The following is a 16,871-nucleotide window of genomic DNA, read 5'->3' as shown; positions in this document are numbered from 1 at the left end:
GCAACAACTGACCCATTTTCTCATGAACCACAAGCACTAGGAATAATACTTGCCAAGTATTAAACAACACAAGGGAGAGTCTACTGAACTAGAATTATGGAAATTAGTGCAGAGAATTTTGTTCCACAGGATTTTTGGTACCCATTTTGCTTTGAAAATTGGGAGAGTCTAGTAAAGGAAATTTTGAAAAAAAAAATATACTTAAGAGTAATTTTAGTTCAGTAAAGAGAGAATGGAAAGTGGCTAACAATGATATGAGTGTGACGACTTTACATTTAGCAGATCCTGAGAAAATGGGTCACATATATCACAGCCAATATATATGGGAGGTATAGGGTCTGCCCTGTCCTATGCACTTTGTGCTAAACGTGTTGATAGCACTCATTCAGTTTTTCTGGTGTTTGCCTTGGTCCTGTAGGTTGGGCTGTGTTCCAAGATGCAGATGACAGTTGCAATGCAAAGCTTCCCTGCATGCAGTTTGTGCCAAGGCTTTTCACTAGGCATTAGATTGAATGTGTGAGGAGATTTGGGTTCGTGTCTTGATACCAGGGCAGTTTCTAAACACAGACTGCACTTAGCCTACACTACCTGCATTTTCCATATACCTGGTATCAAGGCTTGGTTTGAAAAATTTATCATGGCCTCCTTCAAAAGCTAGCCATCTAGCTGGTTTCGAGCCAGTAATGGAAGAACACTTAGACACTCAAGCAGTAAGAATGGGCAATTCCTTCAGAGTTCACAGTTTCCTCTTTTTTTTTTCCTGACAAGACAGCACACCAGGGTCTGTCAGTTTCAAATAATCCTCAGAAAATCACAATCTCAAATTCACAGCAGTTTCACATGGCTAGCCCTGTGACTAAGCTTGGGCCAGTGCAAAGCGTGACAGGTTAAGTACCGGATAAATACTGTATCTGTATCCTAGCTGCTTGCGTGTGTTCATTCATTAATGCAACATGTCAGCTGTGCTCTCACTGTTCAGGTGTATGACTGCTGGCAATAAATAAGAATGTCTGTACCAGCACTGAAATGTTCATCCTATACATGACTCATTGTCACTGTTCTCACAAATTCATATTAGAAAAAACTAGCTCTCAGACTGAGAACTGACTGGCTGACATTTCAAAAGAAAATACTCAAATGTCATCAAACACGTTTTGCACCAAATAGTAAAGTAAAGCTGCTGCCACAAGTAGCAAAAGAATCCTGTTAACAAGTCAAGGGACCTGTTCTTTCTTTCTTTTTCATTAATTGATAACAAGATATAGCCTCAGTGCGCAAGCATTCAGGAATCGAGTTTTACATGCATAGACGTTACAAGCCTTATCAGCACCCTACACACAAAGGCTGTGTGTGCATGATAACAGAGAGTGAGCATGTTCAGCAAAAGCACCATTTGGCACCAGCAAACAAATGTACACAAGGTGGCCCACGAGAATAAACGTAAACCTCACAAAAATGGAGTGAGACTGCATTCCTCGCAGGTGAATGTATGACACTCTTTGTGATGCAAGACCACGGGTGTGCCTTCTTTCCATCATCACTGTATTCACCACCATTACCTACATGAGAATGGCCACTGCAGGACAAAGGCCTTTCCAATACATCTGCAATTAGGCATTTCGCACTGGCTGTTATACACATTACATGTCCCATCCATGTTTATATCCTCTTCTGGACTTCAGCTAGGATATCAACTCTGCTTCCTAGCCCATGGTGCTCTCTTTCTTTTGCTTAGCGCTACACCATCACTTTCATTTCTATAGCTTGCTGCACTATCTGCAACTCAGTTTCTAGCCTTTTTGTTAGCCTCGAAGTGCGAGCCCCATAGATTAGTACCGCCAAGATACAGCTATTATCTAATTTCGCGACCTCAGATTACCTATAAATACATTCCACCTCATTACTGTACTGTGTTATCATGCCTTTAATAACTCTGCAGTCAATTAGCATAGAAACAAAAATTTTTACTGCAAATAAGTAAAAGAAATGTCAACTTATAAATACTGCATTATCAGTAAAGTGCCTCATTCTATACAGCATAAAAAAAGCAAGATTTACAGCACTAACCACATATGCAGAGCACATTTCTCTAAGCATTTAGCAGTGCACATTAACAGCTGCCATTGTGTACTGGGCACAAGCACCCTCAACACCCATAAACAACAAAAAAAAGGATGTTGCCTCGCAATTCTTGGACACTAGTGTGTCAGGTGTGTTCAGATGTGCTCTGCAAGTATCTGTATAAAGACAGCTCATGGCCACCGTCCACTGCTTTGATCAACAACCAGTGATAAGCCAATGCATAAAAGAAGAGCTAGATGCACAAGCAAAACTCAAACAAGAATACTGAGTTCCGACTCAAGCTAAATGTAGCAGCTTCATTCTCTAACTCGAGCTGCACAGGACACCCAGCAAAAGCCCTGTGCAAAAGCTCAGTCTTGTATATTTTATGTACACAAACATGCCAGCACAACAGTGACTACAGTGAGATGCAGAGAAGAACATATCTCAACACAGTAGTATGTACATTCTGAAGCAACAGTACTCGTGAAACATCTCACATGACAGCTAACAATCTTATTAGTGCAGTTTTGAGCTCACGAAGTGGAATACCTGGCTGCAATATTCCCAATGTACAGCTTACCACCTCTCTAATTATGTGCATGCTGCATACTAACAATGCTGAAGCCTTAGCATCAGCTTTCGGGGTTCTTAAAAATGCAGCGGGCTGTAACTTAATCGACACAAAGCTTGTGTGCTAGGCCTGAATTACAGTATCAACAATCCACTTACTATTCACGGCATTCCACACAAGCATTCTGTGCTGTGCGTTCAGACCACCACATGCAGTGCCCTTTCAACAGTGAGTTCCTCACTTAAGCAACAAGTTGCTGTCCGCAGTCGGAAGCAACAGCTCAGCCAAGCTTTTGCTGCACGGCAAGCAGCTGTAGTATTGGCACCAGAAGCTGGAAGCCATCTTGGATGTAGGTGTTGCTGTTTGAAGCCTGCAAGATAGCATTTTTTGTGTGTTTTTTTTCATGCAGTACAAAGCCATCACATAGCCAAATGAATGCCAAAACTCACTGCATGTAAAACATTAGTCTGAACTGCAAATTGTAACCAAGATCAATTCAAAATACAGGCAATACTTCCATGTTGCAATTAACTGTATGTAGTATATGACTAAGTGGAATTTGAGTTCTGCTAGAAAGCTAGCTTTATCCATACGCTAGCCCATATGATTTTTACTTCACGCAATTTCACGTGAATGAAACAAAACACAACATGAAGTTTAGTTTAGAGTCCACAACGTTTGGTGCACCACACATTGCAAAGGCAACACCTTCCCAATAACTGCTGCAAAATCTCACCTGCAAATTCTTCACACTGCATTCCAAAACTGCATATCATGCATGACAGCATGCCTGTGGTATGTATTCAGCACTTAAATGTGACGAAGGCACAAAACTTCCACATGCAAGCAAGTTTTAGTCAAGAGTTGCTAATCATACTTATGCTTTATAGGCCCTTCACACATGCACATCTGTAATTCTCTGTAGAAAGCCTATTTAGGACCCGCAAGCGGAGAGGCATCGCCAGCAATGTCTCACCTCCAAGTAGATGTTGGTGATCAGTGGTGTCACTGAATCAGGGTCTTCCGAGTCATCCTGCAAAGGCAAATATTTTTACATTTGCAAGTCACATAAAATGCTTCTAAAGAGACCACTGATAAATTAATGCAGACAGACATACAGCAGCTGTGTTGAGACAGCGTCCACACTGTGCAGACAAGATGGCCACCTCAGTGCAGAGCACGGCAGTTAGACTGAAAGAAGCAAAAGGCTACTGTTAGATAAAATTCTCTGCTGTGCTAAACAGCTCATGTACACATATGCAGTTACTACTTAAAAATGCAGTGCACTGGAGTACACATTTTATACCTGCGCAGAGCATTACACTAGTCATCATCATCATCAGCCTGACTGCCCACTGCAGGGCAAAGGCCTCCCCCGCCTCCTGCTACACTTTCTTTCTCTTGGAATCCACTCCGTTACCCTAAGGACCAGCAGTTATCTTGCCTTTGCATTGCATCCCTGCCCAGCCCATTTCTTCCTCTTGATTTCGACCAGGATGGCACTAACTAGTATGTCCTGGGTATTTAGTAAAGAGGATTGCTGCACTAAGTTACATGTCGGTCAGCCGACTTTCACGGAAAAGGCCTGCCCTAATTTAGTTTTCTATCGCAGGTAAATAAGTAAAAGAGAAGAAAAGTATGAAAGGGGGAATGCGGAATGTTGCACCTGTAGTAGCAACTTGCTCACAAGACTCACTCATAGAGAAGGCAACTTCATGCAAGCTTTTGTGCCCACATGAACTAGCAAAACATTTGCACAGTTGCTCCTTCAATTGTGCTACATTAATCAAACTTGCACTAAGTACTTCAATTTAGTTACTCTCAACAAAAAGCAGTTAGTATGCAAGCAGCCAGAGGACGTACCCTGTCAGCTGAGTGGCATAGTGCATGGGCGTCCTGTCAGGTGAAGTTTTCACGAGCAGAAGCTCAGCAACCTTGTGGTACAGCTCCATAGTTTTGGCAGTCATCTCGGCCAGGGTCTCAATCCCTCGCCTGTATATCTCCTGCAGAAAAAGCAAACCTAGACAAGTCAGACTGCCATGATGGTGCCCACTGTGGAGTTTCAGTGACCTCATGAAGCCTTGGCAGGTAATGTAAGGTACAAGTTGCATGGTCCAAAAGCAGCATTGAAAGTAACCCTGAAACACATGCGTTGTCCCATCCTTGCGTCTCTCTCAACCTGCTTTGCTCTCTCAATCTGTCATACAGTATGGCTTCTATTTTATCAGGATGCTTTTGTTGTACAAAAGAACATAAAATGTCACCTAGATTTCTTGTCACAGAGGACATAAGAAGACATTCTCATGAGAAAAATATCAAAGGAGGGTTTGCAGAGGTTGCAGTTAGGAGCATGTATGTTCAGCTCTGTGTTCCTGGCATTGAACAGCAAAGGCAAAAAAACAGTTTCACCGCATTCGATTGAGCATGCACGGAAAAACTGGATAGCCACATCTGCACTGTAAGCATGTGCAAAATGTGAAGTCAACTAGTGAGCTGAATGAATGGCGAGTAACAGAAGCTATCTAACCAGGTAATAGCTGCTTTCGTACCTTGGCATCCACTTTTTCACCCTTTTCTTGGCGTGCCATGCAGTCTCGCAGCCACTCCCTGACTTCTAAATCAGTCTGCAGAAGAGTCAACAATGAAAGTTGAAAGTCTTGGAGGAAAACAACACAATGTCAACCTACATTCACAAGCAAATCAGGATTTACAACGGCCTTTTAATTTTTAATAATTCAAATAGAAATATGCAAAACTACACCTAAGCTAAAAAAAAAAGTGGAGCTTTCTGACAGCAGTATGTTTCTGCAGTGACATTTTTCAGGTTGCCAGGAGTCAGAACTAATTACTCTCGCACATGACTGGTTCATGCTTGTGCTATTAATACATACTGTTGCTCCATGAGCTTCATTCTTTCAGTAAAAGGTTTCATGTGTGGTTGACAAACAAAGCTGCACAATGCAAGCATACTTACATCCTTCAGTTTTTCCCCTCTAAGGTTGAGGCCAATCTCGGAAAGGTGTCCCGTCACCAACTTTTCAAACTCTTGTTCAAGCTCATCATCTGCAATTCAACACATGAAAGGTAGCTGAGCAAGGACCATGTGACTGCTTGTAAAAAGGGCACACCTCGAAAAGGAACAGCGATCAAACTGCAGAAGAGAGGCTGCAGCACAAGCTACCATCATGATTAATGAATGCAAAAACTTCACCAGTTCTACTCGGTTCACTGTTTCAGCCTACAGCGACAGGAGTGTTCAACATGGCAAGGAGGGCAGGTACTACATATTCAGCAGCACTTAAAATACTACCTGGTGTGTCGTCAGCTGCAGGCAGACTCTCACAAGTCTTCTTGATCTTTTCAAGCAATGCATTAAGCTCAGCCTTTTCCTCTTCTCCGGCTTCCATGAGCTTCTGCTGCACAGCTGTCTTCCGTTCCCCACAGAGCATTTCCAAGGCCTCCAGGTGCACAAGACCTGTGAAACGGGGAAATCTTCATCATCCTTACAAAGACAGAGCCGGTGAAATCCGAAATACCTTTCCAGACACTACTGAGCACACAAGGGTAGGGAAATGAGGGGCCCAATATGACACACCAGAAGTAAGCCAGCCAACAGCCACCGAAACCAAGGAAGGCATACGAAAGTGCATTTTTTCTTTAATTTGTGGCATCAATCAAGGGGAAATTAGTAGTATATTAGTGTTTGCCTGAAAGGTAAATGACTAGAAAGTATAAAAAAAAACCACACGTTGCCAGTGGGATCCTACTAGTACTAATTTCCTATTGATCAACACCACAAATGAAAGAAAAATCGCAATCCCCTATGCTTTCCTTGGTTTCAGTGCCTGTTGACTTCCTTCATATGTTTTCAGACACTAGAGCTGCACTGCCTGCTTTCGCCTTCTAAGAGGGAAAAATCACCTCCTAGGAGGCAAAAATTATGGTAGCACAGCTACTACAACTGCTTCCAAAATGGCGACATGACAACAAACGTGCAAGATTCGTGATGAACAGCAACAGACTGTTCAAAATATTTTGAAAAAAGGCACAGTGCTTTTCAATATGTATTAGTGAGTCAGCTGAAGTGCCTAGTGTACTTTGCTGGAAAGAAATTTAAAAAAGAAAATGGAAAGAGAGTGACCCTACTCATGACACGAGAGTGAGGTCACGCAAGACAGCAAGTGCCGTAATCCATTTTAGAACAGTGTCAGACAGTTTAGCTCACCCTGGTGTTCATCAAACAGCTTGCTGTAGTTGACCGTGTCCTCTGCCTCCTCAGCCTTCCTCTCTTCAGCTTCCTTCTCGGCCTTCATCTTAGCCTCCCGCAACACCTCAGACAGACTTGTCTTGCCCTCGAACATGGCTCTCTTCTTGCGCAAGCCAGGGTCTCCCTCAGTAAGGATGTCCATGGTCTTCTTTCCAATCATCTCCAGTGTGTCAAGGCCACCACTCAGGACCTTCGAACCCTGGTACACAAATGCACGCAAAAGAAAAACTGCAAAACACTCCTTACAAAAGGCGCATACTACCCAACCTATGAGTACTGGTTGTACACAGTTCTTTGCAGATCCAGTGTTTCTCCTGTTTATCATCGTCTCTGCCTGAACACAGCATTTACTAACAGCTTACTTTACCGTTTAGGACAAGTGAACAGTCCGCAGTGAAACAACTGCGGCTCAGTAGAACATAATTTTGCTTGACTGCCCAGAGTACGCCTATGAGCGTGCATACTATGAACATTGTATGGAGCTACACTCACCCAAGTGCCTCTAAGAGTGGACTATGGGTTAGGTCCCTTAGCCTGCTTTATGCAGCAGAGACCTGCAATCAACTTTTTATTTGCCTATTTAGACAATGTGTCTACCCAACAAACTCTGATACCTCCTTGCATCTCGCCAATGTGAATTTTTCATGCAGGGAATTTTATCTGCCCCTCTGTAGACCATTGCACATCATTTAGTATCTTGCAGCATCAGCCGTTACTGCATCTCAGCCCAAATTCAAAGCCCATTTCCTTTTATTCTTTTTATCATGTCTTCTTCCTTTTTCCTTCCTTTACTTTATAATTTTATCTGCCTCCCTTCTTCAGTCTTTCCAGCCCCATTATCCTTTCGAACCAAGCAGAGTAGCATGTCAGCAAATTTTACATGCCAGCTAAAATCTCTGCTTTTCATTAAAGTTTTCCTCTCTCTCTCAGCCAGCTAACTAGCCCCATTGCAAGCAATCCTGCCATTTACAAGTTCAAAAGAAACATTTTTATTATTTGTTGGTAAGCCAAGCTGCACTACATGCAAAATTACTTGGTAAACGATTCTGCCTCCAGGGTGAGAACTAAGACTTTTCTTCCAACTACAAGAAGTACCTGCCAGTGAAACAACTCTCTAGAACAGGTTCTGGGTGCAGCACTAACTGTGCAACTACTGGACAGCAAAACATCTACATAACTACAGAAATTTTCATTTGGGATTGAAGAATAGTTAATCTTGCTACCTTTTGAGTTCTTTATCAAGCGCTTCCCATGTATGCCGTTTCTAAAAGGCCTGGTGCGGCAGCTTTATTTGGTGGGGCATAGTAAAAACTCAGTTTTTGAGCAAAATCAGACCAAAGCACTCACACTGTGAAGGCATGTTAAATGACTGCTGCTACGGCCATTGAACTGCTAATATGATTGTGTGTAATGATGCAATTGATTTTTCAACTCAAAGTATACACCTAACTGCTTCCTTTATGGTGAAAAGATCAAAATAAAGAATATAAGACTAACACTAGACATTCTGCCTTGTGAACAGTGTGCTATACAAAGCCAGAAGACCTCAGTTTAAAAGGAAACAAAATGAGAAAATACATCGGAGCAAGCACTGGCACGAGACACTTTGCGAGATTGTATAAAAACAACTACACGCTATTTCTTTCCCTCTTGCCTGCCTTGACTACACTGTTTGAGTTGTATACAAACAACACAATGCCCCCACCCCCCCACAAAAAAAAAAAAAAAAAAAAGAGCTGGTAGAATCAGCAGGGACACTACGAAGAATAGTCATGTGCTACAGGCCAAAGCATGCTCAGAATGCGAGCGTAAACTAGCACTGCCCATATATGAGGACATCATGAGACCAATAAGAAACAATGGCAAATAAGGGTTACTTGAAGCGCAGGGCATAGGATTCATTTACAGTCGCTTCAATGGCCTTTGTGATGGCTGTGACTCCACTGAAGATGCCACTGACTCCCGAGCTGTCTTGTTTTTCTTCGGGTGGACCAGCCTTGGACTGATCTGAAATGCAGATGGCAGTGGACACACAAAACAAGTCAGAACAAACTGTGCCACTGTAACAATCATTGCGCTTGCTCCCATTTTTAATGTATGCACTTTTTAATGTATGGCCATTATTTTAGGTAACTGACCGATTACTGATAACATGTTAGCATGAACTTCAGCAGGACAAGGAGACATGGACTAGTATGGCTCAATTTTGTGAACTGTTTTATACCTACGCGTATGTGGCTTATGCACGCTAAAGACATCTGCATGTTTAACAAATTACTGCATGATGAACAAACGGCTCAGCATTAAGCATACTGGTTAACTAGCTCTTAACCATTTAAATATCATTCATTCACTATTATGCTTACATCTGCCACGCACGTCACAGACATTTAACAGTTTGAAATCAGTGCTTCTGTTTCACGGTTTCTACTTACATTAAAGAACTATAACAGCGCTAACACACACATTCACAGAATGAGAGCAGAAATACTAGACACAAATGCTGACTATCAATTTAATTTTATTGATGGAAGGGGCACACCTCATAAAGGCGAGGAACAGATGGGAAAAGGATAGGAGCGACACAGTCGGGGATGATGGTACCATTAGCTTGTGATACCATCATCAGGGATACTGTGGCTGCAGCTGGCAAAGGATAGGGTTAATTGGAGAGATATGGGAGAGGCAGGCCTTGCCCTGCAGTGGGCATAGTCAGGCAGACGGTGATGACGATAACCATATTTAATGACACTGGCACACTACGGTAACTTATTAGGTGGTGCCCGTTATACTGGACACATCAAAAAATGGTGACAGTTTCAGAAAATTAATACATACACATCTCACAAGGGTGGTTCAAGGGCTCTTTAAAGGTTAGACATAATTCCATTAAAGCCCCTAAACATAAATTACTTTCCGAATGATGCATGTAGTTGCTCAACCCTGTGCCCTTGCGCCCCGCCGTGGTGGCTCAGTGGTTACGGCGCTCGGCTGCTGACCCGAAAGACGCGGGTTTGATCCTGGCCGCGGCGGCCGAATTTTGATGAAGGCGAAATTCTACAGGCCCGTGTACTGTGCGATGTCAGTGCACATTAAAGAACCCCAGGTGGTCGAAATTTCCAGAGCCCTTCACTACGGCGTCTCTCATAGCCTGAGTCGCTTTGGGACGTTAAACCCCAATAAACCAAACCAAACCTGTGCCCTTGCAGAAAAAGAGCGATACTGAAATCTTAAAACTATGAAAATGCTTACCTGAATCCGGGACACCTGGGCCCGGTGAAGAAGGATCTGGCTGTGCTTCGACTTTTGCATTTTCCGACTCCTGGGCAAGTTCTTCTGGGCTTGGAGCACCCAGTGTTGACTCAACTGTCTCAATAACAGTGCCAATGCCCTGCGCTGTAACCATTGCATACTGATGTCAATCTTCATTTTTCTTTTATCTTAGAAAACTTTTTATGAACATATTTGTATACCTTCCAGACCAGATTTAAATTTACGCACTACAATTTGTTAAAACTGCTGCATAAAATAGCAGCTGCTTGAGATATCTTATATCTTCTGTAACTGTTGTATTCCGTGTTCAATATTCTTAGTGATTGCCTAACTAATGCAGATTGAATCACATTATGTGCAAATGGAACAAAACAGAGGTAACTACTAGTCATGCCATCTGTTGACCACTTACAGACTTGGTTGGTGAAGGTGCTTACTGACGTTGCAGCTGTTGACAGAATGGATGATCCCCACTTTCCGAAGCCCCAGTTGATCGGGGAGCTCTGAAAAATGCATTTGCCAAGAAATGTCAAGCAGCCTACAATTTTAGGCCACTAACAATATGAGAAAAAAGCTGCCCACGAACAGCGCATCACTCAAACCAACGTTACTAAAGCTTATATACTTCTCAAGCAAGACTGTGCCTAGCAGTAGTAAGAAAAAAAGAATATGTCTATTTAGCGGTATGTTCTGATGCTCTGTTGTATTGCACTAGCTCCAGCAAGACAAATAGCTGTGCATGCTGGCATACTGACACTCAGTGGAAATCAGTGGAACACGCAAGACAAGAATGAAGGAACAGCACACTTCGTGTTTTCGTCTTTCATTCCCATTTTAGAAGTCAAGTTGACTTTCAAAATCAAAAGCTGAAAACACAAAGATTAAAATGAAAATGAGGCCACTGCGAGCAGCATCCATTGATGCTGACAGTGCCCAAGGGTATGAGCCAGTGCTGATAGACATATCAAAAATGCTGTATAGCTGGCACTCCCATGCTCCGCATTACCATGCTGATATGCGCATGGAAGCTCAAAGATGTGTAATGTAGTATTTGTGCTGCATGCATTGACACAAAATTATGATTTCTACATTCCCTCACACTATATGTCTCATATGATCCTTACTTTTACACTGTTCTGTTTGCAAACAGTTCTCACTTACATCTACATTTCAATGTTACATATGGGCAGTGAACTGCTATAAGACGATGAAGTTACTGTGAGTGCGCTTTACAATACCTGGCAGTTCTCTCAGGGCAGAGACCACTAATTTAGCAGTCGTAGCAATGGCGCCATGGTGGTCGCTGGTGCAAACGTTAAACTTTTGATATCCATCAAAATTGTCACGAGGAGGTATTTACGGAGGGGTGTATTACAGGACACCAAAGCCAACAGCTTGATGCAAGGAATAAGCTCAAGCATGAACCCTTAACACCATCGTCGTCAAGAGCGCTCCTTGCAAGTTCATCATCTTCCAGCTGGTCAGTACCTGTGCGTAACAATATACTTTCAAACAAAACTTTCTTGCTTGCTTTGTTACGCCAAGCTGCAAAACAAGCCCCGTCATAAATCTGCTGATTACATATGTATGCTTGTCTTGAAGATTTGTTTTCAACGATCTGTGCTGAATAAGGTGAACAGAGCGTTCCACAACTGTGTTCACGCCTTTATTCTCTGCAAAGAAAATGACGTCTTTGAGGCCCTTAGCTACAAAAATGTGGCCATTCAGGAAGTGAGAAGCAACAACCAGCATGCACTCTAGGAATGCCACAAGCTAGTGCCATCATTTTTTGCTTGGCCAGGCTGCCATGTTTGCGTTTCGAGTGCTCGGAGAAGTGAGGATATCACACAGAGTTAATTGCCCGCGTGTATGCACTGCATGTATGCAAGTGGCACGATCATGGTGAACGAGCGAGAGTGAGCACCTTTTCATCCCTCGAAGCGACCTGCGCCAGGCGCTCCAAGACGCTCATTTCCTTCTCCTTAGCAGGTTCGGCGGCATCATCTTTCTTCGGTTCGGCGCTTGCCTTGGCGTCGCTGTCTCCTGCCCCTGGCGCTGGCTTTTCTGCTGAACCATCGGCTGGCGCGGCTTGAGACGACGGCTCATCATTCCCCTTGCCTCTGCAGTCGCGCACAGGCGAGTCGGTTTCCTTTATGTCGCTTAGCTTTTCGGACGTGGTTCGCCCACGCCTTTTTCCCTTCGATTCGTCGACATCTTCATCGGCACTCTCAAATGCCTCTTCCGACTCGGACATCTGAAGCAAAGTAAAGTAGTCAGAAGTGCAAAACAGAGTAAGACTGAACTAAAAGCCTCTGACGCTGTTGTCCAACTCGAAAGTCAATGCGATCGACACTCAACAAGTGGTGCTAAGCGCAGCGAGTTCGTCTTCCTAAACTGCTTAAATGCTCACTGCGCGCGCCCTTAAACTCAAACTGCTTTACGTAAGGAGCGTTTTGGCCAGCTAATGAATTCTCGCTCCTCATGGCGACACGTCAGTTGAGTCCGTAGTTCTGCTTCCCAGCATACTGGTGAGCGTAAACTTTGCGAGTCCTACGGAAGAAAGTTGAAATATAGAAACCTACCTTTCCTCTTTTCTCGGCAGTGGACCCTATCGAACTAAGGTTGATCAGAATCGGTGGCTGGCCAGCGCTGCAGATGTAGTCGATTATTTCTACGCTAAACCGTTTTCCTTCGCAGCTCTTGCTCTTCTGCTGCTGCACCAAATGGCGCGGTGCTGCCCCCTCACGGATGACAGAACAAACGGGTACTGTGCCACATGGCCTCCGAGATTTACAACGCGGCGCGCACCGCTATCCGCCCAGAATTCACCGTGCTAACCGCGCACTCGCGATTACGGACTCTTGCGGCTTAAGGACATGCTAACCTTGGTTGTCGTGGTCATACTCGTGAAACCATTTGTTTCATGCAAATGCTTCTTTTATGGTTACAACGTACTGCATCCCCAAAACCTTGCATAGCCAGCTGGAAGTGGGCTGTACCTGCGCAGAGTTGATCTCAGAATCGGCAAAAATCGAACAACACATCGATGTTGGGCACGTACCGTTTAATGTAAATAAATGACAGCACTAAGTGCATATTTGGAAGTGGTATTAGTGATTTCAACCGTTTCACCTGCACGCAGGTCAGCAGTCCGTAAGGAACGCGCAACCCAAGTTAGGTGAATACGCATCACTCTGTACGCCGAAAACATGAGATCTGCGACGCCCTGTAGTTGCTATGAAGCATTCTCTGCGTATCGTGCGTAGCAAAACCATGGCAGATGGCAAAACAGCGAGTTGCCCAAGGAGTTGCCCGAGTTGCACAGTGGCGCCACCTGCCTGCCAGCAGCGCCTGTACATTTCCAGCTGCTCTTTGCCGCAATGCATGCAGGCAATGCAGCGAATGTAACACTGACGTCTTTTTTTCTGTGCCATCCGTGGTTTTTTGCGCCGTACTTTACGCGAAAGTTTCGCTGCATTACATGCTTAAAAGTGCTTTCACTGTATATTAAGTAATGCAACACCCGTTAAAAAAAAGTGCAAAAATAACAAGAAAGCCTAACACACTATATGACATAATTTTATTAGTTCTTGCAGCTCTCCTTTTTTTCTTTTTTACATTTATTGTGTCAAACAGCACGCACACGCTACTTTTGCCCTTGCCCGCTCCTTGGAGACCCCAATAACAGTAACCGTTGCCTTCAGCAGTCATCGAAAGTTTGCCCAATTAAGTGCTACAGGCAGCGAGCACTACCATGAAGTCGGGAGGATGGAGGTGCCTATCCCATATGGCAATAGAATCTGTGACATATAATGACTTCTTATTGTGAACGAGTAACAGATGCTAATAATCATATCAGGCCGAGGCATTACCCATGGAAAGCCAGCAAACTCAGATGAAAGTTATGGAACAGATATGAATCCAACCAGATCTTCTGTTTTAAATGCTCCAGAGCTTTTAAATGGTATCTGTATGAGGAACTTTCACCAAGGTCAACTTGGTGTGGTAGTATGCAACTAAAAACTCTCCCCCTGCTGCCTAAAGACAACTGTGAGAGTTACAAGGTGCGAGAGCCGTGCTGTAGGCTCTCTTGAGAGTACGCCATCTGTGGTTGTACAGTCCATCATATGAGGCTGGTACAGTGGTGTATAGTACAGCAATCGCTACTACTTACCTGCCCCAGAGGATGGTGAAAGGTCTGGAAGTTCTTCTGTTCCTCAGTTTACTGTGATAACTGTTTAAGGAACGTTTTCAGAAGTAAAGAGTATCACTGATGTGGCATATTGTAATTGGAAACACTGGCATTCACCTAGTGACCAACGATGGAAATGTTACCAGGGCAAGATTGGGTGTGGGCATTCTTCCGATTTTGTTTTCAATACGACTATCACGGTCAGAGAGTTCGAGAGTTCTCTCAGCATGTGTTCAGTTAACATATTAATCATGCAGGCTTGCTAAATATGTTACAAGAGCGCTTACAGATGAGGGTCTTCACATCTCCATCACTTGTCATCTGTTTTTCTGGCTTAATTTGTGTTTCCTCACAGTCGATGTGACTCTGATCTCATTGTGGCTTTTGAAAGGCACTGTTTGCATTCCAGTAAGTATCGCTGTTATGATGAGGTAGCAGAACATACATGGAATGGAAGAGCAGCAACAGAACAGCACTGATATCAGTGTGCAGCGCTGGTGTTTGGCACCACGTCTGGCCCACCACGTTGTCATCTGGTGTTGTCTGGCCGCGTCTGACATCACTCTTCAAAGGAGCACCGAGGAAAAATTGAATTTGGCCTTTATTGACCAGCTACTGCATTCTAATGGCAAAGAGGCTGCTTTCATAGTAAAAGATTTTTATAAGCTAATAAAAAAAAGACAAAAATTAAATTCAGGTACGACTGCTGCACGCCATTTTCTCAGACTAACTGAGGTGACATAAATGCGTTTTTTTGTTCACGGATCTCTTGATAATAGAGCACACTCTAGGCACTTCCATTTGGTGATCATGGAGTCCTTTCCATTATTAACACCGTGAGCTTGAGTTGACTGGCTGTGTGAAATGGTTCTTTTTGAACTGCAATTTTCTCGCCAATAAATCAGTCTTTTGCTGTCAATCAACACAGCCACAAAAAGCCAGGAAATCGATTTTACCAATAACAAAAATTGCATGAAGTTGTCTTCAGTGTCCATTTAATAAGCAAAGACAGAGAGGTCCTCATAAATTAACTACCGGTCAGGAAACCAAAGTTATACTTCACTATAAGCTCATATATTACTACTTCAGCCACACAACAGGGCTAAAGAAAACAGAGAACATGACCACATCGTGTATGCAGTTTTTTATAGTTTTTAACGACCAACACTATCAAGAGTCATTGTACACACAAATACTTTCATAAAAAATGCAAGAGTACACAAAGCAAAAGGCCCGTTTTAGATCGTGCAGACTGAACAGGCTGGAGTCCTAGCCAGTTGGTGGGTACAATACGAGCATAAACAACACTCCAGGTGTCTGAAAGCAGCTCAAGCGAAATTTGGAATGTGAAAGCAGTTCTCTTTCTCCAAGGAAGAAGCACTTCTTGACATCAGTCATGTACAAAAACCAGCACATGCGAACACTTAGCATGAAACGAGCCTGCACATGATGACAAAGCGAGAAGATTGGGATACCACTGCAAAACAATGTGGAGTCAATTTTTCACTGGCTGATGGAAATACCTCAAACTTGAGATGAATGTAATTTATGCATGTCCATCAGTACAGACAGTGTTGCTTTGCTCGAAAGAAATTAGCAAAAACTAATCGGGCAAATTGACTATGGTCACTGACACAGGGATCTACATGCATTTGAGTGACACGACCCACAACTATGCTGTCATTTGTGTATACAAATGGTGGAAAGTATGTACAATTTCTTCGCAAACAGAAGCCAACTTGACTAGCAGCTCTATATTGTATCACAAAAAGTTCTCCCACTAGTACTGAGCAGCAGTTGTCAAGAATCCAGTGGTACATTAATAATTTCTATAAAATGTCAGTTATCTGGTGTGACGGGCTGTGAATGCACAGCTCCAGGGTTCCCTTACAAAGATCGTCTGTGCCTTTCATGGGTGACTAGACTCCCCAAACGTGCTTGTGTGTTTACTGTGCCCAACAGTGCAATTTTTATTTCAGCAAAAACAAGAAATATGGGTTTCCAACGAGTGTAAAAACATGTAAACACAGGTATAAATAAGCAAGAGGTAATACTCAATTTCCTTGCTCACAAAGAGGAGCAGGACAAGCATAAAGTGAACAAAAAGATTTGAAATGCAAGCTATAAAACATTCCTTCAGAAAAATTTTCAAGTAGTGGCCAAACATGCCACTATATGTTTAACATAACAACTCGCATTACAAAAAAGACCGTTTCAAAAACACAACCTGACCACAAAAGGGGGACATGCTTGCAATGGTTTGCTAATTTGTGAGATATACATATAGTCGACTCTTGATGATCTGAACTCGGAGGGGCCTAAAAAATGTGTTTGAATCATGAAAAGTTAGAATTAAGGAAAGCTATTTTAGTACACTTGATGTTGATGAGACGAAGACATCACTTTGAATAAACCGGGAGCTTGAACTAAGTGAGTTAAAATTAACGGCATTCCACTGTACTACCAAAGGCTTATCAACACAACGCATGGCCACCGGCAACAAT

General features: G+C 43.2%; 1 protein-coding gene across 1 annotated transcript; it reads right to left on the bottom strand.

Moving 5' to 3' along the window:
• Positions 1-513: 513 nt before the first annotated feature.
• Positions 514-12,993, bottom strand: LOC149372468 (protein FAM114A2). Its single transcript, XM_089566963.1, has 13 exons — positions 12,758-12,993; positions 12,100-12,429; positions 10,588-10,678; positions 10,155-10,298; positions 8,809-8,909; positions 6,861-7,101; positions 5,946-6,110; positions 5,610-5,698; positions 5,185-5,259; positions 4,499-4,638; positions 3,754-3,826; positions 3,612-3,668; positions 514-3,005 (listed from the first exon to the last, which is right to left on the bottom strand). The coding sequence occupies exons 2-13, from the start codon at positions 12,427-12,429 to the stop codon at positions 2,916-2,918; spliced, it is 1,596 nt and encodes a 531-aa protein (XP_089423089.1). The 5' UTR covers positions 12,758-12,993; the 3' UTR covers positions 514-2,915.
• Positions 12,994-16,871: the final 3,878 nt, after the last annotated feature.

This window comes from Amblyomma mixtum, chromosome 1, assembly GCF_055824585.1.
Source record: "Amblyomma mixtum isolate Tamu chromosome 1, ASM5582458v1, whole genome shotgun sequence".
Taxonomy (NCBI): domain Eukaryota; kingdom Metazoa; phylum Arthropoda; class Arachnida; order Ixodida; family Ixodidae; genus Amblyomma; species Amblyomma mixtum.
The sequence above is the reverse complement of the archived record's forward strand: the minus strand, read 5'-3'. Positions and strand labels throughout refer to the sequence as shown.